At 42.1% G+C, this 24,814-nt stretch overlaps 1 protein-coding gene across 6 annotated transcripts in view; it reads right to left on the reverse strand.

Annotated features, from left to right (window-relative positions):
- LOC130858737 (nuclear body protein SP140-like protein) overlaps positions 1-6,749 on the reverse strand; it is a 91,690-nt gene extending 84,941 nt beyond the window's left edge. For all 6 annotated transcript variants that reach the window (XM_057745689.1, XM_057745688.1, XM_057745685.1 and 3 more), the window contains exon 1: positions 6,596-6,749. In XM_057745689.1, the coding sequence (XP_057601672.1) occupies positions 6,596-6,627 (32 nt within the window). In that variant the 5' untranslated portion in view covers positions 6,628-6,749. The remainder of the gene's footprint in view (positions 1-6,595) is intronic.
- Positions 6,750-24,814: the final 18,065 nt, after the last annotated feature.

Genomic DNA, 24,814 nt, shown 5'->3' on the forward strand with positions numbered 1-24,814 from the left:
CTCCAGAAAATGGGCATAGAAGGAAATTACCTCAACACCAACAGCCAATATCGTTCTAAATGGGGAAAAACTGAAAGAATTCCCTCTTAGAACAGGAACAAGACAAGGGTGTACACTCTCACCATTATTATTCAACATAGTTTTGGAAGTTTTAGCCACAGCAATCAAAGAAGAAAAATGAAATAAAAGGAATTCAAATTGGAAAAGAAGTAAAATTGTCACTCTTTGCAGATGACATGATATTATACATAGAAAACCCTAAAGACTCTACCAGAAAACTGCTAGCACTAATCGATGAATTTAGTAAAGTAGTAGGATACAAAATTAATGCACAGAAATCTCTTGCATTCTTATACACTAACAATGAAAAAAGCAGAAAGAGAAATTAAGGAAACTCCCATTTACCATTGCAACAAAAAGAATAAAATATCCAGGAATAAACCTGCCTAAGGAGGCAAAAGACCTGTATGCAGAAAACTATAAGACACTGATGAAAGAAATCAAAGATGATACAAACAGATGGAGGGACATACCATGTTCTTGGATTGGAAGAATCAACATGGTGAAAATGACTGTACTACCCAAAGCAATTTACAGATTCAACTCAATTCCTATCAAATTACCAATGGCAATTTCATAGAACTAGAACAAGAAATCTCACGATTTGTATGGAAATGCAAAAGACCCTGAATAGCCAAAGCAATCTTGAGAAGGAAAGATGGAGTTGGTGGAATTAAGCTTCCTGACTTCAAACTATACTACAAGGCCACAGTGATCAAGACAGTATGGTACTGCCACAAAAATAGAAAGGAAGATCAATGGAACAGAATAGAGGACTCAGAGGTAAACCCACACACATTTGGGCACCTTATCTTTGACAAAGGAGGCACGAATATACAATGGAAAAAAGACAGCCTCTTCAATAAGTGGTGCTGGGAAAATTGGACAGCAACATGTCAAAGAATGAAATTAGAACACTTCCTAACACCATACACAAGAATAAACTCAAAATGAATTAAAGACCTAAATGTAAGGCCAGATACTCTAAAACTCCTAGAGGAAAACATAGGCAGAACACTCTATGACATGTATCAAAGTAAGATCCTTTTTGACCCACCTCCTAGAATCATGGAAATAAAATCAAGAATAAACAAATGGGAACTAATGAAACTTAAAACCTTTTGCACAGTGAAAGAAACCATAAACAAGACAAGAAGACAACCCTCAGAATGGGAGAAAATATTTACCAAAGAAGCAACGGACAAAGGATTAATCTCCAATATATACAAGCAGCTCATGCAGCTTAACACCAAAAAAAGCAAATAACCCAATCCACAAATGGGCAGAAGACCTAAATAGACATTTCTCCAAAGAAGACATACAGATGGCCAACAAACACATGAAAAGATGCTCAACATCACTAATCATTAGAGAAATGCAAGTCAAAGCCACAATGAGGTATAACCTCACACTGGTCAGAATGGCCATCATCAAAAAATCCAGAAACAATAAATGTTGGAGAGGTTGTGCACTGTTGGTGGGAATGTAAGTTGGTATAGCCACTATGCAAAACAGTTTGGAGGTTCCTTAAGAAACTAAAAATAGAACTACCATATGATCCAGTAATCCCACTCCTGGGCATATACCCAGAGAAAACCATAATCCAAAAAGGGACATGTACCATAATGTTTATTGCAGCACTATTTACAATAGCCAGGACATGGAAGCAACCTAAATGCCCATCAACAGATGAATGGATAAAGAAGATGTGGCACATACATACAATGGAATATTACTCAGCCATAAAAAGGAATGAGATGGCGCTATATGCAATGAGATGGATAGACTTCGAGTCTGTCATACAGAGTGAAGTAAACCAGAAAGAGAAAAACAAATACTGTATGCTAACTCATATATACAGAATCTAAAAAAAAAAAAAATGTACCCTGTGACAGGGCAAGAATAAGGATGCAGATGCAGAGAATGGACTGGAGGACACGGGGTTGGGGGGGTGAGGGGCAAAGGGGAAGCTGGAATGAAGTGAGAGAGTAGCATAAACATATTTACACTTCCAAATGTAAAATACATCGCTAGTGGGAAATTGCTGTATAACAAAAGGAGATCAACTCGATGATGGGTGATGCCTTAGAGGGCCAGGACAGGGAATGTGGGAGGGAGTAGCGGGAGGGAGGGGATATGGGGATATGTGTATAAATACAGCTGATTCACTTTGGTGTACCTCAAAAGCTGGTACAAGAGTTTAAAGCAATTATATTCAAATAAAGAGCTTAAAATAAAAAAAAAAAAGTTCTAGCCCACATAGCAAGGCAAGAAAAAGAAGTAGGAAGTATAAAGATTATACTGGAATTAACAAAACAGTCATCATGTATACATTAAGTAAATTTATATCTATATACAAAATGTATATCTCCATATGTTATTAGAGTTTTTTAAAGTTTGGCAAAGTTTCAATTTATTTTTATATCTTAGTAGCAAGCAGCTAGAAAGTTGATTTTTAATTGATTACATAGATATATTAGCACAAATATCTCAAGTATCTATGAATAAATCTAGCAGAAGTATGACTTCTCGGTAGAAAAGTTTAAATTTCATAAGGAAATATTTTGAAATTAATATACATATACCATATTAATGAGATAGAAGACAATATTGTAAAGATGTCATTTCTCTTCAAACTGACCTTTAGATTCAAAGCAATCCCAAACAAAATCTCGACAAGATTTTGACAAGCTGATTTGGAGACGCAAAGCTCCAAGTCACTTTGGAAGAAGAAAAGAACATGAGAAGATTTATTCTACCAGTGTTCAAGAGTTCACGTTGTTACGATGACAGTGTGGAGACACGTAAGGGGAGGCTGTCATAGGTCAATGGCAGAGAAGAGAACACGGAAACAGACTCTGCACATATGGCCACTTGGTTAATGGGAAAGGAAGCACTGCAGGTCCGTGGGGAAAGCGATGGTTTTAACGGGGTAAAGGATTCTCAGACAAAAATTGATAAGAATTAAAGTAGAAGCTTTAACTGTAGATCAGACGGAAAGTAATTTGGTCTCAGATAAGACGGGAAATGTGGGGGAAAAAAAAACAAAACCTTCACTCAGCTTAAGACTGTGGGTGATGGGAGAGCTGCCCAGGTCAAGATGGAGTGAAATGGGCTGTAAAATCATGGCAGGCATGTGAACAAGAAAGTAAAGCAACACTTGAAACCAAACTGCAAAAGAATCAATCTGGAGGGATAACCCAGAGGATGAAGGAAACATTCCCAAAGCACTGAACATTACACAAAAACCTAAATAATAAAGCAAGACCATAACGATGGGATGATAAAATAACAAAATGTGGTTCAAATAGGAGTTGCAAGAGCTATAGAAACAAATTAAGATCCCCCCCTCAAATAAACAAATCAACTTAAAAAAAAAAACCAAGAAACCAAAAACTACTAAAATTAATAATTGTCATGAAGAAAAGTTTGAGACAACCTTTATAAGCAGAAAGTAAAAAGGTGAAGTGAGGAAAGTTTAGGGACAGATAAAAGCTGTGAAGGCTAAAGTTGCTCCAATGGAAGGATAATTTTGCCCCAAAACTGAAAAAGAAAATCATTTTGGAGATTCCAGAGAAGAAACTTACCCTGAAGTAAAGGTAGAATTGAATCTATCACCTTAAGAACACAAGGGGTCTAGTTAAAGACTGCGCGCACGGAATTTATCAGTAACTTTCTGCATCACTTTATGTATTCATAATAACAAGGGTACATCTATTTTATAAAATCAATACAATAAGTCTATACTTCAAAGTTTAAGCTTTAATAAGATAAAGTCACCATAAGCAAAGTTTAAAAGACAAGGAAAGTATATTTATAACTTTCAGAATATTTAGCAAATTCTCCTTATTGTTAAAGAACAATCACCTTGGACTTCCTAGGTGGCGCAGTGGCTAAGAATCCGCCTGCCAGTGCAGGGGACACGGGTTCGATCCCTGCCCCAGGAAGATACCACATGCCGCGGAGCAACTAAACCCGTGAGCCGCAACTATTCAGCCTGTGATTTAGAGCCTGTGAGCCACACCTGTTGAGCCCATGTGCTGCAACTACTGAAGCCCACGTGCTTGGAGCCCGTGCTCTGCAACAAGAGAGGCCACTGCAATGAGAAGCCCACGCACCACAAGGAAGAGTATCCCCCGCTCACTGCAACTAGAAAAAGCCCGTGTGCAGCAATGAAGACCCAACACAGCCAACAAAATAAATTTATAAAAAAAAAAAATCACCTTAACTAACTAACATTGGCAATAAATCAATCAGCAATTCATAGAAGAGACCAATATACAAAAACTGTTCAACCTCTCATGTAATCGGGAGAGTAAGATTAACAAGATGCAGCTGTTTATCCACCACCTCTGCAAAGTTTGGGTGTGGGGAGTTGGCTCTTGCAGGTGGATACATTGGTTCAGCTACTTAGAAAGGCAGTTTGGCAGAATCTATAAACAATTATATAATAGAACCCTTTGCTTCAGCAATTCCACTTTTTTGGTTATTGACACAAGCCAAACACTGCATATGTGCAAAAATATAAAGAAATATATAATTGTTATTATCACAGCTTTTTGGTAAAAGTGAACAATTGAAAATGACCTAAATGTCTGTCAGTAGGGTGGGGAGGGGGGATGGTGTAAAAACTATGGTGTAAGTCAGAATGGGCATCATCAAAACATCTACAAACAATAAATGCTGGAGAGGGTGTGGAGAAAAGGGAGGGAGCCCTCCTACACTGTTGGTGAGAATGTCACTTGGTACAGCCACTATGGAGAAGAGTATGGAGGTTCCTTAAAAAACTAAAAATAGAGCTACCATATGATCCAGCAATCCTATTCCTGGGCATATATCTGGAGAAAACCATTCTTTGAAAAATACATGCACCCCAATGTTCATAGCAGCACTATTCACTATAGCCAAGACGTGGAAGCAACCTAAATGTCCATCAACAGATGACTGGAGAAAGAAGATTGGTATATTTATACAATGGAATATTACTCAGCCATGAAAAATGAACAAAATAATGCCATTTGCAGCAACATGGATGGACCTAGAAATTATCATAAGAGAAGTAAGTCAGACAGAGAAAGATAAATATATGATATCACTTATATGTGGAATCTAAAAAATGATACAAATGAACTTATTTACAAAACAGAAACAGGCTCACAGACATAGGAAACAACTTATGGTGGGGAGGGATAAATTAGGAATTTTAGAGTAAGATATATACACTACTATATAAAATAGACAAACAACAAGGACCTACTGTATAGCACAGAGAACTATACTCAATATTTTGTAATAACCTATATGGGAAAAGAATCTGAAAAAGAATATATATTTTTATATGTATATATGTGTATCTATATCTATACCTATCTGAATCACTTTGCACTGTACCTGAAACTAAAACAATATTGCAAATCAACCATACTTCAATTAAACAAACAAACAAACAATAAAGACGATGGTGTATTCATTCTATGGGACAGTACTGGGTTGGCCAAAAAGTCCATTTGGGTTTTTCCGTAACATCTTATGGAACTTTTTGGCCAACCCAATATATAACTGTTAAAAAGAATGAGGAGATCCTATGGCTATTAAAGTAAGTGAAAATGCAAAGTAGCATTCACAATATAAACCCATTTTTTTAAAAACAGGACTCAAATTATGTATTTAAGAAAATGAGTTACATATGCAAATGCAGAGAAAAGATCTGGAAGGTTATGCCTGCGACTCCAACAGGACCAGGATTGGAATCTGCAAGGGGTGAGTGGTGAACAGGACTTTTCCCCTCTATGTACTTCCGTATCGTTTGAAAATTTATGAGCAATAATGCATAATGTATTTCTTTTGTGTTAAAAAATCAAAAAATTTAAAATATTAAGTAATGGTATTTCTGACCCAATATTTCTCTATCTACAAGAGAAAAAGATAGGATTTCCACTCTTTTCCTTGTTGAGGTATAACCTATTCCAGAACAGAAAACGAAAGCAAACATAAAATTACTCAGCCTGTGCTAGCCCTTTGCAGTTTGGGGCCTTTCTCTTCCTTTTAATGTCTTGGCTCAGGATTGCTGGAGGAAGAACCCAGGCCCCCAGCCAGAGGTGGGAATACCGCCCGAGCTGACAGCGGTCCGGTCCACAGGACAGGTACGAGACAGACTGCATCACCCTGCGTTTCCCAATACATCAGGGGTTTCCCCTGAATTTCCTATTTTCTAAGCTACCTTCTTTGAAATGACATATGTGAAGGCAGAACTGACCCGAGGGACACGAGAGTGATCTGGGGTCACCAGGAAATAAATCCTTGCTGCGAAGCCTTGTGAAGGACCGCTGCCTTCAAACAGGGCTGCCAGCTGAGCCGTAGTTGCAAAACAAGGAGTCATGTGCCTTGTGGCTGCAGGACTCAACCAGCAGGCGCCCTGCTGCAATTTAAAATCCAGTTTCCTCTTTACAGTGTTCCCCCACACCAGGTGCAGAGTCAAAAAGACAGCACGGAAGTGGCCCGAGGGAAGAGGTGGAAGGAAGGGGGAGAGACTGACCTGGTGCTGACCTCGCTGCCACCACCAGACATCTTCCTGCCCGGCCCGGCCTGGGCCTGAGCTTGGCGTCCGACCCCTCCAGTCTCCCCAGCCTGGGTCCGGGGAGGCTGCCGTAGCCCTGAGCCCTGAGCAGGAAGTCTGCTCTGGGACTCACCCAGAGATGGCTCCGCCCACGTGGGGAAAAGGGAAGTGAAAGTATGTCAGTGAGCTGTGCTGTACACACGCCCTCCCTCTTCTCACAGCTCCACAGGGCTTCCAGCAATCCTGACATGTGGTCCCAGGGACGGAAGACAAGGAGTGACAGTCAGAGCCTGCAGGGCCAGAGGAGGAGCAGGGCCAGGCCCCAGGGGTCCACCTGTTTGTGCAAAGACAGCATCAACTTCTTTGTAATCCCAACTGTCCTCAGCCTCCTGTCTTCTCAGAGTGGTTCAGAGCTTAGCACAGGGTCAGGGGCAAACTCCACATGTGCCCCTTCTCCTTGCCGAGATGACTGTCAGGGCAAGAAAGAAAGACAGAGACTTCCAATCTCTCTCCAGGCTGTGGGAGAGCCTGGACCGACACAGTTAGGTCCCAGTGTATGGACACGGAGCAGGAGAGAGCCCAAATGCTCTGCTTTATAAAGTGGGGAGAATGTTTGTAGCATTCCTAGAAATTAGCCAGAGGTAGGAGAAAAATCTCCAAGGACTTGGGGCCAGAGGCTGGAGCCAAGTTGATGACAAGGGTTGACATCTTAGGTGCAAGGGTCTAAGGTGCCCTGACTATGGGGTTGCTTCAAAACTGCAGCCAGGGGCTTCCTAGGTGGCGCAGTGGTTGAGAATCCGCCTGCCAATGCAGGGGACACAGGTTCGATCCCTGCTCCAGGGAGCAACTAAGCCCGTGTGCCACAACTATTCAGCCTGCGATTTAGAGCCTGTGAGCCACACCTATTGAGCCCGTGTGCTGCAATTGCTGAAGCCCACGCGCCTGGAGCCCGAGCCCCGCAACAAGAGAAGCCACGGCAATGAGGAGCCCATACACCACTCACCGCAACTAAAAAGAAAGCCTGGGCACAGCAAGAAAGACCCAATGCAGCCAATAAAATAATAAATAAATTTGTTTAAACAAACAAACAAATAAAAAAACAAAACAAAACCTGGGAAGCAGTCACGGGAATGCTGAGGGGCAGAGGCTTCCCTTTGCATGGAGATGGAGGCTGGAACCCAGATAACCTAGAAATGAAAGGGCAGGTGACCCCAGCTGAGAGGGTGACCCTTGGCCCAGCTGAGAAGTTGTGTCTGTCTATAGGTTTTTCACTCAGATTCTGAGTCATCATTCCACAAAGAATGAGAAGTGACCAGAAGACTCACTTAACTGAGCATAAAAGCAAATCACATTTGAAGATGAGTGGGAGGGTTTCTACCTTCTCTCCACTTCTATTCTTTCTTTTCCCCAAAGGAGTGAGCATCATATCACAGCAGCTGGAACAGATGCCAGGACACTGATGAGGGCACCTTTACCAGCAGGCAGGGTCTCAGTGGTACCAGGTGCGTCACACGTGTGGACCCCTCTCCCCCTCCCTCACTTTGGGGATTGAAGGACTGGTAAGCTGAGCCTCTGTTGGGCATGGCTGTCCTCTGCTCCTGACTCCATGGGGCACGGGGTCCAGACAAGGCTGGTACACACCACATCTGCCTTTTCTAGTGTCCCCATCTCCTTCTTCTCTCTGTCCCTGGGCAGCTGGTGGACCAGGCCACTGCCGTGCTGGGTGTTGACATAAATGTGCCCACTTTTCTGTTGTCTGTTTAGGACCTCCAAGATGAGCACCCGGAATTAGAGGCCACCTAACAGGCAATCCACAGAGTGGACACTCCCACGCAGGGGCTTCTCCTGGCCCCTGGAGGAGACCTTCCTGTGGATCCAAGAAAGCTAGGCCCACACCGCACTCTGTGAGACCAGTGGGGGTTTCTGAAGCATCCCCAGGCCTCTGTGGAGAATGCAGTGTCTTTGATCCAGGAACTTGGGTTCAGAAAAGGACAGGACCAACTTAAGAAGCAGGTTGATCCTATGATAAACCATAATGGAAAAGAAAAAAATATATATATATATATACATATATATATAAGAGAACATATATTTATCTATAACTGCATTACTTTGCTGTACAGCAGAAATTAACACAACATTGTAAATCAACTCTTACTTCAATTTAAAAAAAAAAAAGGAGATTGAACCCCTCCTACAAAACCTGCTGGAGTGATTGAAGGAAAGAAGGGGGTGCCTGAGGCATTTTCCGTGGCTGTGAGGAGCACTGACAACGGGGAGCATTTCTGCTGTCCCAGGCTCAGAAACCCAGGGAGCAGGGGAGGCCGTAGTTAAGGAAGGACCTGGGGCAGAGGACCCGCCAAGCTGACGGGCTTCTCAAGCTTCACCAGGAGCAGCTTTTGCTCAGACTTCAGTAGTGGGGCTGAGTCTCCAAGCTGGGAGACCCCAGTGGGGACCAGAGGCTTGTCCCCAAGATGACACAGTAGGATCTGGGATCTGAGCTTGAAAGGCAGGAGGAGGCAGCAGCCGCAGCCACAGTGGCCACTGGGGCCAGAGGATCAAGACTGTGGCTCCTCTGTGGGTGTAAAGTGGAGGGGAGCGGGTGCCTGGGACCTACGTGGTTACACTCAGGCCCTTCTCCAGTATCCCCTTCCAGGGGCAGCGCGTCAGTCAGCAGGACTGGCCCGGACCCCCTGCTCCTCCCTCCTCCTGGGAGACGCTCTGGTCGGGGGTTGGATGGAAAGGGTGAGTCTGCTCTTTGTTGGGTTTTCCTGGGCTCGTCCTGCCTGCAGAGGCCAGGGCTCTGTCGGTCCCTCCAAGATCAAGTGCACAAGGACAGCGGCCTGGGGAGTGGGATGGGGGTGGAGGTGTGTGACTGATTGGAGCTGTCTGAGGCTGTGTGGATGAGACCAATTTTGAGGTTCAGTTTTCAGGATCTCTCTCTCTCTTTTTTTTTTTTTTGCCACACACTAAGGTACAACACTAAGCCCAATCCAGTTCTTATCATGTAGAAAGCTGTTTTTTTTTTTTTGTTTTTTTTTAATGTGGACCATTTTTAAAATCTTTTCTGAATTTGTTACAATATTGCTTCTGTTTTATGTTTTGGTTTTTTGGCCCGAAGGCATATGGGATCTTAGCTCCCCAACCAGGGATTGAACCCCTACCGCCTGCATTGGAAAGCGAAATCTTAATGACTGGACTGGCAGGGAAGTTTCCAGAAAGATGCTATTTTGAATTCCATCTCTCACTTTTTTTGCCTGTCTGCTGGTTTGGAACTCAGGTGAGAAAATGATATGTGCTTTTGGGGGGTCCACTCACACCCTAAATTGAGTCCAGCTCATGGATATATGTCTCCCTCCTTGAATTCCTGTTCACCTGTGCCCCAGATGGGTAGAGAGGCCAGGAGTGATGCCCCCTTGCAACTCTGTGGTCATGAAGCAGTTATCCTTACATTGGGCTCTGTGGCCGTTTGGTGGCAATATTTCAGCTTTTAGGAACTGGTGTGAGGCAGAGCCCCCTTCTCTCCCTGAGTAGAACCTCAGTGACTGTGCTAAGGGGTAGTAGAGCTGTGAACTTGTGAGGCTGCAAAGTTTTTAAGAAGCCAGAGGGACTGTTGGGCTGGACATGTGATCATTTCTAGAAGGGAAGACAGTGAACCCTTGGGAAAGGGGATGGGAGGAGGCATCTGGGCAGAAGAAGAAAGGGTTACAGGGTGAGGCTTGTGGGGAGTGAGGCAGGGAAGGGGCCCACTGGGCAGCACAGGAAGCCCATCTGGGCCACTTTCACCAGGTCTTGGGGCCACCTGCAAGAATTGCCCCTTAGGAAGCCCAACGTTCTTGTGCAGCCCAAGGAGGGAAGAGGCTGGCCCAGGGCACCGTCCCAGTCCCCATGTGCAGTCAGCACCATCACCCACGGCCCTTCAGCTGGAGCCCTTGGCTTGGCCTCAGGGAAGGTTGTGGACCTCTCATCCACACCTCAACCAGAACTGCTTTCCTCTATACCTTGGTCACCTCTGGGCAGCACCACGCTCCCTGCGACCCACTGAAACCACCTCATGCCCCTCTGCCGTGGCCAGCCAGCCCCAGACACACCGTGTGGACACAAAGCAAGGAAGGAGCCTGTTACTGCCATCACATTTCTTATTTTAGCACCCAGTGTCTCATCCTCTGGGGTTTGAGTACACCCTTTCCTCCCGGACTTGGGCTCCGGTAAAGTCTTCACTCCCCTCTAGTGGTCTTGCCTGGTATTACAGTCTTCTTAGAACAGTTCTGTTGCCTGTTCAGAGAATCTGAAGTAGAAAATCCTCCTCATCTCAGATTGTAACTGTCTAAATCCCTAAAAATAAGTAGTAGAAGTGCCATTATTTCCTTCCAAATAAAGGTGAACTGACTTAAGAATTGGGTTCTGAGATGAGTTTGATATTTGACCGTTCATGAGCACACAAACAAGCTTATGGTCTGGACAGGAAAGTCTTGGTTTAGATGGTGAGAGAGGTCCTGAGACTTCAGCCCCTTCCATCCCCTCGCAGCCTCTGTCTTCCCAGAGAGCTGCCTTTGGTCTGAGCCTCAAGAGGACCATGCCCTCTCTACCTTCTGGAGCAGACCTGCTCAAAGCTGCCCCTCCTCACCCGAGGCCCCGTTCCCATGGCCTGCAATCTCTGCAGAAGCTTCCTGAGGTCTCTCCCAGACATGTGGATCTCACTCCATGGTGAGCAATTGAAAGCAATTAAAATTATTAAACAAGCTGCAAAATTGGATGGCATAGAATGAATTGTTAAGAGATGATGTGACACTTCAAAGAAGTTGTGCATTTCATGCGGACAACTTCACACCCCGGACCCTTGGTGGTAGGGAGGTTGTCTTCATCTGCCTCTGTCGTTAGGGTTCTCCGCCATCAGGAGAACTGGAACCCAAGTGTCTTAGCTTCACTCAACTCTTGCTGACTAGAAGCCCAACTGCTTAACTGAAAAAGATTGATCTTTCACAGAGTTCGTTCGCCGTGTCTGATATTCTGGGAAATCCTGATGGAATCTCCACGTTTCCCGAGTCAGTCCCCATTGGCCCTGGCTGCCATTGCTGGCAGGTCTGGGACCAGGCAGTTCCACACTGGACTCACCCCACATGGAATAAACTAAGGCTGTAAGGTCAGCCCTGCCCTTGGGAAGGTGGAGAAAAGTTTCTTGGGAGTTACCTTGACCTGGGGTCTCCCAGGAAGCCCCAGAGTGCCAGCTGGGCAGGGCACCACAAGGAGCAGGGATGGACCAGAGAAGGAAGCCGCTGAATGAACAGTGAAGCTTTTGCAGAGTCCCCTCTCCTAATATTTCTGCAAATCCCTCCACACATCCTTTGTTAATTATGGTGACCTGGAATGGGCCCTGGACTGTCCTGGATCTTAGGACAGCCAGGTGATGCATGTGAGGCAGGAGAAGGCATGTACCAGGTGGCTCATCCAGGTGACCTCCACCCAACACACAGAAGGAGCCCACTGGGCGGCAGCCTTTGCTTCTTTTGGCTTGTAAGTGGGTACTTCTGTCAAGCCAAGGATCCATGGCAGGGTCCTCAGTGCTGCTAAACAGAATAGAAACAGCAGGGATGGAAAGGGCCGCTTCATGAAGACTCAGTGGTTATAAGACAGGAGGTGGGTTGTAAGGAGGCTCCACCATGGGAAAAGGATCAGTTCAATTGTCCCTGCACAGAGGGACTCAGAGGGAAGCACACGCAGAGGGATACTGGAACCTTGGGGAGGGTTTCTGTACAGAATTGGGGGTTCTTCTCTGTGACTTTCTCCTTCCTGGAATTTTCCCCTCTCTCCGCAGAAAGCCTGGGCTTCTTCCCTGGCTCTGCTGGCCAGAGAGAAGGTGGACTTCCTACCAAAGTTTTGGCCACCCCATGTAAGGCTGGGGCTGCTCTCAGAGTCAGTGGACAATAAACAGGAAACGTTTTGCTCTGGCTGCTTCCCCTGAGTTTTGACTTTCCTCCAAAGCCAGCCTACCTCTGTTCACTTTCCAGAAGCCTCTGGCAGTTGTCTTCTGAAGGTTGTCCAGAGTTTCTAGCTGTTATCTACAAGAAACTGGTTGGTTGCAGCTCGCTCTTGCTGATCTAAAGCAGAACTCTCACTGTCTTCCTGGCAGACCAGCCCTGCCCACTCCCAGGCCCAGGCCTGCTTCTGGAGATGCCAGTGGTTTCAGTGCCCCCGGAGCCCCTCGCCCACCTGAGGAAGAGACACTGTTGTGCCATACATCAAACAGAAGCCGGAACTATGCACACTTTGTACTTCTGTGCTCATGGGAGCAAAAACACACACCTACTTAGAGTGTGCTTGTGTCAATAAACAAAATAACAGCAAATAATATGCCTGGGGGAAAGACATAGATTATTCTAGGATTTCAGTTGGAGTTAGTACTCGCCTATACAGATGAGACACACAGGTTCTTGCCAAGAAGACTAAGAGTACTTTCTATGCCTGGGGAAAAGACATAGATTATTCCAGGATTTCAGTTGGAGTTAGTACTCGCCTATACAGATGAGACACACAGGTTCTTGCCAAGAAGACTAAGAGTACTTTCTATGCCTGGGGAAAAGACATAGATTATTCCAGGATTTCAGTTGGAGTTAGTACTCGCCTATACAGATGAAACACACAGGCTGTTGCCAAGAAGACTAAGAGTACTTTCTATGCCTGGGGAAAAGACATAGATTATTCCAGGATTTCAGTTGGAGTTAGTACTCGCCTATATAGATGAGGCACACAGGTTATTGCCAAGAAGACTAAGAGTATCTTTTGTTGTTGTTAAAGGAGGAGATTGAGTGATCGTTATCCAATCTGGGTTTGTTCCAAGGACTTATTTACACAACCATCTTTTTCCAAGGGATTTGGGCCACAGCCTTCCCTCTGCCTCCTTCCTGCTGTAACTTCCCTGTGCGTGTAACTAAGGAAAGAAGAACACCTAACCTATGTGTGTATAAGTAAGAGTTTGGCCTAATAGGAAACACAGCCAGACAGTTCAGTCCCTAAGCTCTGATCCGGGCCTTGTGAGGACTCACAGGGACATTTTTCCACCTAGTTTACAGAGAGAGAGCTGGGGGATGCCCCATCCCCTCCTCCCAGACAGAAGGTGCGTCTCTCCAGCATAGTGGAGCACAGTGTGTGCTGTTACCCTGGGATCTGCACTGGGAGCGGAAACACATAGACTGACAGTGAAGGGTTGGAAAAAGCTATTACAAGCAAATGGTAATCAAAAGAAAGCAGAGGAGGCTATACTAACAAAAAAGGTCATCATATAATGATAAAGGGATTCGTACTGGGAGGTTCAGGCTGACGGGTCATTACCATGGCCCAGGACCTCAGGAGCACCAGTCCTCCTGCAGCTACCAGAGACCACAGGCATACTCCCTCCAGGTAAGGCCACAGCCAGGCTCCTTTGTGGCCAAACAGCTCAAGAAAAGCTAAAGTGAATCTCTTGTAGGCAGCATACACTTGGATCATTTTTTAAAATCCATTCACCTATTCTATGTCTTTTGATTGGAGAATTTAATCCATTTAAGTTGAAAGTAACTATGATAGGTAAAAATTCACCATTGCCGTTTTGTTAATTCTTCCTGACTGTTTTGTACATACTTTATTCCTTGCTTCTTATCTTGCTGCCTTCCTTTGCAGTTTGATGACATAGCAGTATGCTTTGACTCCTTTATCATAATATTTTGTATATCTACTGTAGACTTTTCCTCTGTGGTTACCATGAGGCTTACATAAAATATCTTATAATTCTTATTTTCAGCTGATAACAACTTAACTTTGAAACATTAAGAAACTTTATGATTTTACCTCTTTCCCCTCACATTTAAGGTTGTTGATGTTAAAATTTGCACGTTTTAAAATATTCTGTATCCAATCACACATTGGTGTGGTTATGGCTATTCTTAATACATTTGTTTTTTAACTTTTTAAGGGGAGCTATAGTGAATTATGTTCCACCATTACAATATCAGAGAATCTGACTTTGTACATTTACCCTCACCAGTATTACACATTCATGTTTCTGTGATGTTAATTAGTATCCTTTCATCTTAACTTTGAAGAGTGCCCTGTAGCATGTCTTACAAAGCAGGTATTCTGATGATGAGCTCCCTCAGCTTTTGTTTGTTTGGGAATGTCTACTTCTCCTTCATTTCTGAAGGACAGCTTTGCTGGTTACTGTTCTTTGTTGATAGTTTTTTCTTTCAATATTTTGAATATGTCATGTCACTCTCTCCCGGCCTGTAAAGCTTCTGTTGAGAAATCCACTGATAAACTTCATATGTAACAAGTCACATTTCTCTTGCTGCTTTCACAATTCTCTTTTTCTTTGACTTTTGACAATTTAGCTATGAAGTGCCCTTTGCAGTTTGAACTTATTGGGTCCTTTGGGATTTAGGAATTTGGATGACCATTTCCCCAGATTTGGGACGTTTTCAAGCATTATTGCTTTAAGTAGATTTTCTGTCCCTTTCTTTTTCTTTTGTCCTTCTGAAATTCCCATAATGCATATATTTTTATCTTAATGATGTCTCATAAATCCCATAGGCATTCACTCTTTGATTCTTTGACTGAATAATTTTAAATAACATCTTTTATTTCACTGATTCTTTTTTTTCTTCTTGATTGAATCTGTTGTTGAAAATCTATATTGAATTCTTCAGTTCATTGTAGTCTTTATCTCTGAGGGTTTTTTGGGTTTTTTTTTTTTTTTTTTTTTGATAATTTCTTTTTCTTTGTTGAACTTCTCATTTTGTTCATGCATTGTTTTCCTCATTTAATTTAGTTGTCTGTGTGTTCTTGTAGTTCACTGACCTTCTTTAAGCATATTGTTTTGAATTCTTTGTCAGACATTTCAGAGATCTCCATTCCTTTAGGGACAGTTATTAGTGTTTTTTAGTTTCCTTTGGTGGTGTCATGTTTATCTGATTCTTCATGATTCTTAATTCCTTGTGTTGATATCTGCACTTTTGATTAAGTGGTCTCCTCTTCCAGACATTACAGCTTTGCTTCAGCAGAGAAAAACCTCATCAGCCAGCTCAGCTTGGGGTATGGATGGGACAGCTGGTAGCATCGTGGGGTGGCGATGGGGCATACTATCAGGGTCTCTAGTTGGGCAAGCCCTCTGCCCATGCTCTGAGCTTAGGGCGTGAGCTCCATACTTGGGTGGGCCTGCTGGTTGGGCTCTCTGATTAGACCAGGCTGCTGGATGTGTGCCACAGTTGGGTGGGGCCACTTGCTGGGGTCTGCAATCACCTTTGGGTGGTTGAGGTTTAGGCTGTGTTTTCTGACAGGGTGGTGCAACTGGTTGGACTCCACAATTAGGTAAGGCTACAGGATGGGCTCTGCAATAGCTCCTGGTTGGATGAAATTTCAGGCTATGCTCCCCAGCCTGATGGTGCCACTGGCTGGACTCCATAGTTAGAAGGGGCCACAGACAGGCCTTAATTGGACTGGGCCTCAGGCTGTGCTTTGTGGTTAGGTGGGGCTGAAAGCTGTTCTCTGCCGTTGGCAGGGCCACAGGTTTGGCTTTACAATCAGTTATACTGCTGGCTGTGCTCTGCTGTTGGGGATGATTTCTCACCATCTCTCAAGTTGAGAGGGGCCTCTAGCAGTATCCTGCAGTTGGATGGGGCTAGAAACTGATCTACATTTGGGGAGTGTTGCTCTCTGGGCTCCCTCATTGGGTGGAGCCACAAGTTATGCTCCATGATTGAGTGGGCTCACTGGTTAGGCTCCCTGCATGGGTGAGATCACAGGCTGTGTTTGACAATTGGACAGGGTTATAGGTGGGGCTCTGTTGCTGGACAGGGCTGTGGGTCAGTGGTATCACAGACTTGTCTCTGGTGCTACTTGGGTTGTCTGGCCAGAATTTCTGAATGGCCAAACCTGGACGCTACACTCAGCTTCTCACCTGGGCTGGGCAGTAGAATGGACTGTGTTGCATGACTGGGGACCCAAATCAAACAGAACTGCCAACCAAGTTCTCTGGCCAGATGGGACCACTGGCTCAGCTTTGCAGAAGGGCAGAGCCACTAGCTGGGATCTCTATTTCGGCACCACAGCAAGCAGGAATATGACCCACCAAGGTCTGAGTGTTGGTTTCTGTAAACTCCAACCTTGTTTAAGTTTCTAATAGTCATCCAGTAGTTTTTGCAGAAGTCAGACTACTGATCAAACAGAGATGTGATGGGGATTATAACCCCTACATCCTTAAATCTCTGCATGAGGCATTAATCTATGTTATTTCCTCAATCCCCAGGAATAAATATTGCTTCCAACTTACTGTTTTCTCCTTGAGAAACTTCATTTTCAGGGCCTTCTACTTGGCCTTTCCTAAGATGTCATTGTTATTTCATAGATAAGAACTATAGGTTAAAGAACCAGTTAGGCAACTACTGTGTATGTCCTGATTATACATTTAGAAACTGGGGTAATGGCTTCTGGGTGACGGCATGTATTGTGTGGACCTACTGATAGATGGACATTACCTTACTCCTATATATGCTACTCTTTTTTTTTTTCTACTGTTCTCTTTATTTTTATTTATTTTCTGTCATGAGAACATTTAACATGAGATCTACCCTCTTAGCAAACTTTCAGGTATACAATGCAGTATTGTTAGCTATAGCTCTATGATGTAGAGTAGATTTGTACAACATAATCATCTTGTATAACTGAAACTTTGTACCCTTTGACTAATAACTCCCCATTTCCCTTCCCCACCACCAGTTCTTGACAGTCACCAATGTACTCTCTGCTTCTACGAGTTTGTTTAGATTCCTCATGTAAATATAGTAACATGTAGTATTTATCCTTTTGTGTCTAGCTTATTTCACATAGCATAACATCTTCCAGTTTCATTCATGTTGTCACAAATGGCAGGGTTTCCATCTTTGTTAAGGCTGAGTAATATTTCATTCTACAAAGGGTACAAAGTGTCACATTTTTAAAATCCATTCATTCATTGATCAACACTTAGCCTGTGCCTACATCTTAATGGTTGTGAATAATGCTGCAATGAACTTGGGAGTACAGATACCTCTTTGATTTGGTCCTTTCAATTCCTTTGGATATGTACCCAAAAGTGGTATTGTTGGACATATGGAAGTTCTATTTTTCATTTTTTGAGGAAACTTCATACTCTTTCTCATAGTGGCTGTAGCTGTTTATATTCCACCAGCAGTGTACAAGTATTCCTTTTTCTCTTCATTCTCACAAGCATTTTTTATTTCTTGTCTTTTTGATAATAGTCATCCTAACAGGTATGAGGTGCTATTTCATTCTGGTTTTGACTTGCATTCCCCTGATGATTAGTAATGTTGAGCATCTTTTAATGTATCTGTTGGCCATTTGTATATCTTCTTTGGAGAAATATCTATTCAGTTCCTTTGCCCATTTTTAAATTGGACTTTTTGTGTGGTTTTTTTTTTTTTTTTTTTTTTTTGGTTATTGAGTTATAGGAGTTCCTTATATTTTGAATATCAAGACTTTATCATGCTGATATGTGGTTTGAAAATATTTTTGCCCATTCTGTAGGTTCCCTTTTCATTTTGTTGATTGTTTCTTTTGCTGTGCAGAAGCTTTTTGGTTTTATATAATCCTACTTGTCTATTTTTGCTTTTGTTGCTTGTGCATTTGGTGACATATCCAACATATTGCCAAGGCCAATGTCAAGAAGTTTTCACCTATTATTTTCTTCTAGGAGTTTTATGATGCTAAGTCTTACATGTAAGTTTTTAATCCATTTTGAGTTGATTTTTTTTTTTCTGGAGGGATATGGTGTAAGATGATGGTCCAATTTCATACTTTTGCATGTGGATGTTTAGTTTTCTCATTACCATTTGTTGGAGAGACTATCATTTCCTCATTGTGTGTTTTTGGCACCTTTGTCAAGGATCAGTTGACTGTTTATGTGTGGGTTTATTTCTGGGCTCTCTATTCTAATCCACTGGTGTATGTGTCTGTTTTTATGCCAGTATATATTGTTTTGAATACTGTAGCTTTGTAATATATTTTGAAATCAAGAAGTGTGTTACTTTCAACTTCGTTCTTTTTGCTCCAAATTGCATTGGGTGTTCAGGGTCTTTTATGATTTTGTATGAACTTTAGAATTTTTTTATTTCTATGTAAAATGCCTTTGGGGTTTTGATAGGGATTGCATCAAATCTGTAGATCATTTTGAGTAGTATGGACATTTTAACAATATTAATTCTTCCAAACTGTGGACACGGCTGTTATTGCATTTATTGGTGTTTGCTTCAATTTCTTTCAGTGTTTTATAGTTTTCAGTGTATAAGCCTTTTACCTCCTTGGTTAAGTTTATTCCTAAGTATTTTATTTTTCTGATGCTATTATAAAGGAGGATATTGATAATTTTCTTTGTGGATAGTTCATTGCTAGTATACAGAAGTACACTGATTTTTGTATGTTGATTTTGTATTCTGCAACTTTTCTGACTTTGTTTATTAGTTTTAACTTTCAAAAAATTCTTTAGAGGTTTTTAAAATTGAAGTATAGTTGAGTTACAATATTATATTAATTTCAGGTGTGCAACATAATGATTCAATATATTTATAGACTTTACAGTTTTTATAAAATATTGGCTATATTTTCTGTGCTGTACAATATACATAATAGTTTATATCTCTTAATCCCCTACCCATATCTACATAACATTATGTCATCTGCATTTTATTTTTTATTTTTATTGTTTTTTTTATTTTTGTTTTTAAGCTCTTTTTTGGAATATAATTGGTTTACACCCTTGTACCAGTTTTTGAGGTACACCAAAGTGAATCAGCTGTATTTATACATATATCCCCATATCCCCTCCCTTCCGTGACTCCCTCCTACCCTCCCTGTCCTGGCCCTCTAAAGCATCACCCATCATCAAGTTGATCTCCCTTTGTTATACGGCAACTTCCCACTAGCTATATTACAGTTGGTAATGTATCTATGTCTATGTTACTCTCTCACTTGGTCCCACTCCCCCTTCACAGCCTGCCCCTCAGCTCTGTGTCTTCAAGTCCATTCCCTACATCTGCATCTTTATTCTTGCCCTGGCACTGGGTTCATCAGTACCATTTTTTCAGATTCCATATATATGAGTTAGCATATGGTATTTGTTTTTCTCTTTCTGTATGACAGTCTCTAGGTCTATCTACATCATTACATATAGTTCAATTTCATTCCTTTTTATGGCTGAGTAATATTCCATTGTATATGTGTGTCACATCTTCTCTATTCATTCATCTGTTGATGGGCATTTAGATTGCTTCCATGTCCTGGCTATTGTAAATAGTGCTGCAATAAACATTATGGTACATGTTCCTTTTTGGATTATGGTTTTCTCTGGGTATATGCCCAGTAGTGAGATTACTGGATCATATGGTAGTTCAATTTTTAGTGTTTTAAGGAACCTGCACACTGTTTTCCATAGTGGCTGTACCAACTTACATTCCCACCAGCAGTGCAGGAGAGGTCCCTTTTCTCCATACCCTCTCCAACATTTATTGTTTCTAGATTTTTTGATGATGGCCATTCTGACCAGTGTGAGGTGATACCTCATTGTGGCTTTGACTTGCATTTCTCTGATGATTAGTGATGTTGAGCATCTTTTCATGTGTTTGTTAGCCATCTGCATGTCTTCATTGGAGAAATGTCTATTTAGGTCTTCTGCCCATTTGTAGATTGGGTTGTTTGCTTTTTTGGTATTAAGCTGCATGAGCTGCTTATATATTTTGGAGATTAAGCCTTTGTCTGTTGCTTTTTGGCAAATATTTTCTCCCATTCTGAGGGTTGTCTTCTTGTCTTGCTTATGGTTTCTTTAGCTGTGCTAAAGCTTTGAAGTTTCATGAGGTCCCATTTGTTTATTCTTGATTTTATTTCCATTATTCTAGGAGGTGGGCCAAAAAGGATCTTGCTTTGATGTACGTATCTGCATTTTAGATAATTTTACTTCTTCATTTCCAATTTGAGTGTATTTTATTGATTTATTTATTTTTTCTTAATTGCTCTGGCCATGAGTACTATATTGAATAGTAGTGGTCAGAGTGGCGTCCTTATCTTGCTCCATGTCTTAGAGGAAGAGTTTTCCATTTTTCACCATTGAAAAATTGTTCACCTACGTATTAACTGTAGGTTTTTCATATATGGCCTTTCTTGTTAAGGTAAGTTTCTTTTATATCTAATTTCTTGAGAGTTTTCCCCCCCTGAAAAGATGTTGAATTTTGCCAAGTGGTTTTTCTGCATTTATTGAAATGATCATGTAATTTTTACCCTTCATTCCTTTAATATGGTGTATCTGATTGATTGATTTGGATATGTTGAATCATCCTTGTATCCCAGGAAAAAAAAAATCCAGCTTGATTATAGTATATGATCCTTTTAATGTTTTGTTGAATTATGTTTGATAATATCTTGATGAAGATTTTTACATCCATGTTCATCAGGGATATTGGACTGTGGTTTTCTTTTTTTGGGGTGTCTTTGTCTGGCTTTGTGATCAGGGTGATGCTGGCCTTATAAAATGAGTTTGTAAGTGTTCCTTTTGTTGTTGTCATTGGGAGGATATTTTAAGAAGGTTTGGTAGAATTTACTTATGAAGCAATCTGATCTTGGGCTTTTCTTTGTTGGAAGTTCTTTTGTTATTGATTCAATCTCCCCATTTGTTATTGGCCTGTTCAGGCTTGCTTTTTCTTCCTGATTCAGTCTTTGTCAGTCATTTGTTTCTTGGAATTTATCCATTTGTTCTTGGTTTTCCAGTTTGTTGACATATAATTGCGCATAGTAGTCCCTTATGATCTTTTTTATTCCTGTGATATCAGTTGTAATATTTCTTTTTCCATTTCAGATTTTATTTAATTGAGACTTCTCTTTTTTTTTTCTTTGCTAAAGATACGTTGATTTTAAAAATCTTTCCATGAAACTAATTTGGTTTTGTCAAATTTTCAATTGTTTTTCTATTCTTTTTTTTTTTTAATTAAATGCTGCCCTAAATGTTATTGTTTCCTTCCTTCTACCAACTTTGGGCTTAGTTTTTTTTCTTTTTGTTTTTCTAGTTCCTTAAGCTGTAATGCAACATTGTTTAAGAGCTTTCTTCTTTTTTAATAGAGACACATCACTATAAACCTCCCTCTTACTGCTGCTTTTGCTTCATTCCACAAGTTTTGATATGTTGTGTTTTCATTTGTCTTGAGACATATTCTAATTTCTCTTTTGCTTTATTCTGTGACCCATTGGTTGTTTAAATGTGTATTGTTTAATTTTCTTGTATTTGTGAATTTTTCAGCTTTCCTTTTGTTATTGATTTCTAGTTTCATTCCATTGTTGTAGGGTGGAATGTTCTATGTATGTCTGTTAGGTTCATTTGGTCTGTAGTATAGTTCAAGTCTGCTGTTTTGTTATTGATTTTGTCTGGATAATCTATCAATTATTGAAAGTGGGGTATTGAAATTGCATCCTATTTTTGTGCTACTATTTATCCATTCAGACCTGTTCATGTTGCTTTATATATTTAGGTGCCCTGATGTTGAGTGTATACATGTTTATAATTTTTATGTATATATGCTATACTAACAGGGACCATGATGGTGCTTTGGGCCCCCAGGTATTAGCATCATCTCAGATCCTGTATCAAAAACTATTAAGAGATATGTGTATTTTCATTTGGCATATGGTTACTTGAATAAATGTCCATAGGTGCCTTTGGTGAAGAAATCAGGGAATCACCTTTTATGAGACCTGCCCTCATTTCTGTGAGCAGGTCCAAGATTTGGCTCAGGTCTGGAAACTGGGCAAATGGTCTTGACTTTTTATTGGGGTAGCTGAATCTCAGCCATCTGTTCATCTATTTTTAATCTCTTTTGATTAAAAATATATATGAAGCAATATCTTTGTTGGCTGCCCATCTGTCTTCCTGGACACCATGTCCTATTACCTATCTACATGGACATCTATGGGCCAGAGCTCTGGCTGTCATTCTAAACTTGCTGTGCATTACAAAAACTACTTCCTCTTGTTCTGACAGTTAAATGCTGCCACCTGGCTTCTATTATTCTGGAATCTTATCATTTCCATTGCTACAAGGGAATCTAGTTCTATGAAACATTCCTCCATTATGCCAACCTGCACAGGATAGCCCCCACTGAGCATCTCAAGGATGCTGGTGCCCCTCAGCTGTGTGCTCCTTATCACCTTGTTAAGTTAGTGTCTCTGAGGCCTCTGGAGGAGCACACTCACCTGGTGGATAGGATTTCCAGAAAGTAGAACCGTGCCAGCCTCCCTAGGCTTTTGAATCCCCCTTTGGCCACAGTCTGCCCTGGAAGGTCTGGTATCTCTGCTTCCATGTCATCTCGTGTGTGGAAGCCTGTAAGAGCCACCCAGGAGCATATTTGAACCATCCCCTTTGGCCGTTGCCAGGCTAATTAAACTTCTTGGTGCAGGAGGGTGCTTCTGTATTAACAATTTTCCCTTTTCTAGTTTCATATTCCCATTCTTTGTCTGCAACCCGCTCCCAGACACAATCTCCAGATACCGGCTGGTACATGTTGGCCAGTCCTGGAGCTCCATTGGGGTAAATCCTCTCTTCAGCTGGCAGAACAACCCAGGACTTTCCCAGTGGGATCAGGCTGGGAGGACTCAGCAGAGTCTTCATTCAAATAAGATTAGAATGAGGTAGTGTAGGGTTTCTGCCTCCCAGCAAAGGGTGGGGAATTCTTTTGCAGGCCCAATGGGTTGGGGGAGACCTGGTGTTCAAGGTTATCATCTACATCTACCTAAAAAGCCTGATTCTGATTCAGGGGAGGGGTGGCATCAGCAGCCCACCCTCCATGCAGCTGGGGGATGAGAAGTCCACCCAAAAGGGGAATTATCAGGACCTCCGCTATACCAGTGAACTGTCCTCATTTGTTTCCTGAATACCAAGTACTTTCTTAAAATTCTTCTCAATTTCAGCCTGATAGGCCAAAGTCATTTGCTGAGGGGGAAATAAAAGACAAATATAGTGATACTTCTTATCAGTATTTAGACACATTGCAATATAGGATAATCAAGACTCTGTTTTTAACTTTATCTATGTCCCAGAAAATTTTTTTAATTGAAGTATAGTTGATTTACATTTTTATGTTAGTTTCAGGTGTACAACATAGTTATTTAATATTTTTATAGATTGCACTCCATTTAAAGTTATTACAAAATATGGACTTCCCTGGTGGTCCAGTGGTTAATATTTCACCTTCCAATGCAGAGGGTGCAGGTTCCATCTCTGGTTGGCTAGCTAAGATGCCACATGCCTCAGGACCAAAAAACCAAAGCATAAAACAGAAGCAATATGTAACAAATTCAATAAAAACTTTAAAAATATTCTGCATCAAAAATAATCTTAAAAAAAATAAAGTTATTACAAAATAATGACTATGGGTTCAAGATAGCAGAGTAGAAGCACATGCACTCACTCCCTCTTGCAAGAGCACTGGAATCACAATTAACAGCTGAACAATCATTGACAGGAAGATGCTGGAACTCACCAAAAAACACACCCCACATGCAGAGACAAAGGAGAAGCCACAATTAGTTGGTAGGAGGGAGCACAATCGCAACAAAATTAAATCCCATAACCACTGGGTGGGCAACTCACAAACTGGAGAACAGTTATACCACAGAAGTCCACCCACTGGAGTGAGGGTTGTGAGCCCCATGTCATGCTTCCCAACCTGGGGTCCAGCAACTGGAGGTGGAATCCCCAGAGAAACAGATTTTGAAGGCCAGTGGGATTTGATTGCAGGACTTCCACAGGAATGGGGAAAACAGAGACTCCACTCTTGGAGGGCACACAAAAAGTAGTGTGTGCACCAGGACCCGGGGGAAGGGGCAGTGACCCCATAGGAGACTGAACCAGACCTACCTGCTGGTGTTGGAGAGTCACCTGCAAAGGTGCGGGGGTGTCTGTGGCTCACCGTGGGCATGGGGATGCTGGCTGTGGGGGTCTTGGGAAGTGCTCACTGGCATGAGCCCTCCTGGAGTCCACCATTAGCCCCACCAAAGAGCCTGTAAGCACCAGGGCTGGGTAGCCCCAGGCCAAACATCCAACAAGGTGGAAACACAGCCCCACCCATTGGCAGACAAGCAGATTAAAGTGTCACTGAGCTCCTCCCACCAAATCAAATTAAAGCTTTACTGAGC

This window comes from Hippopotamus amphibius, chromosome 8 (genome assembly GCF_030028045.1).
Source record: "Hippopotamus amphibius kiboko isolate mHipAmp2 chromosome 8, mHipAmp2.hap2, whole genome shotgun sequence".
In the NCBI taxonomy this organism is placed as follows: Eukaryota; Metazoa; Chordata; class Mammalia; order Artiodactyla; family Hippopotamidae; genus Hippopotamus; species Hippopotamus amphibius.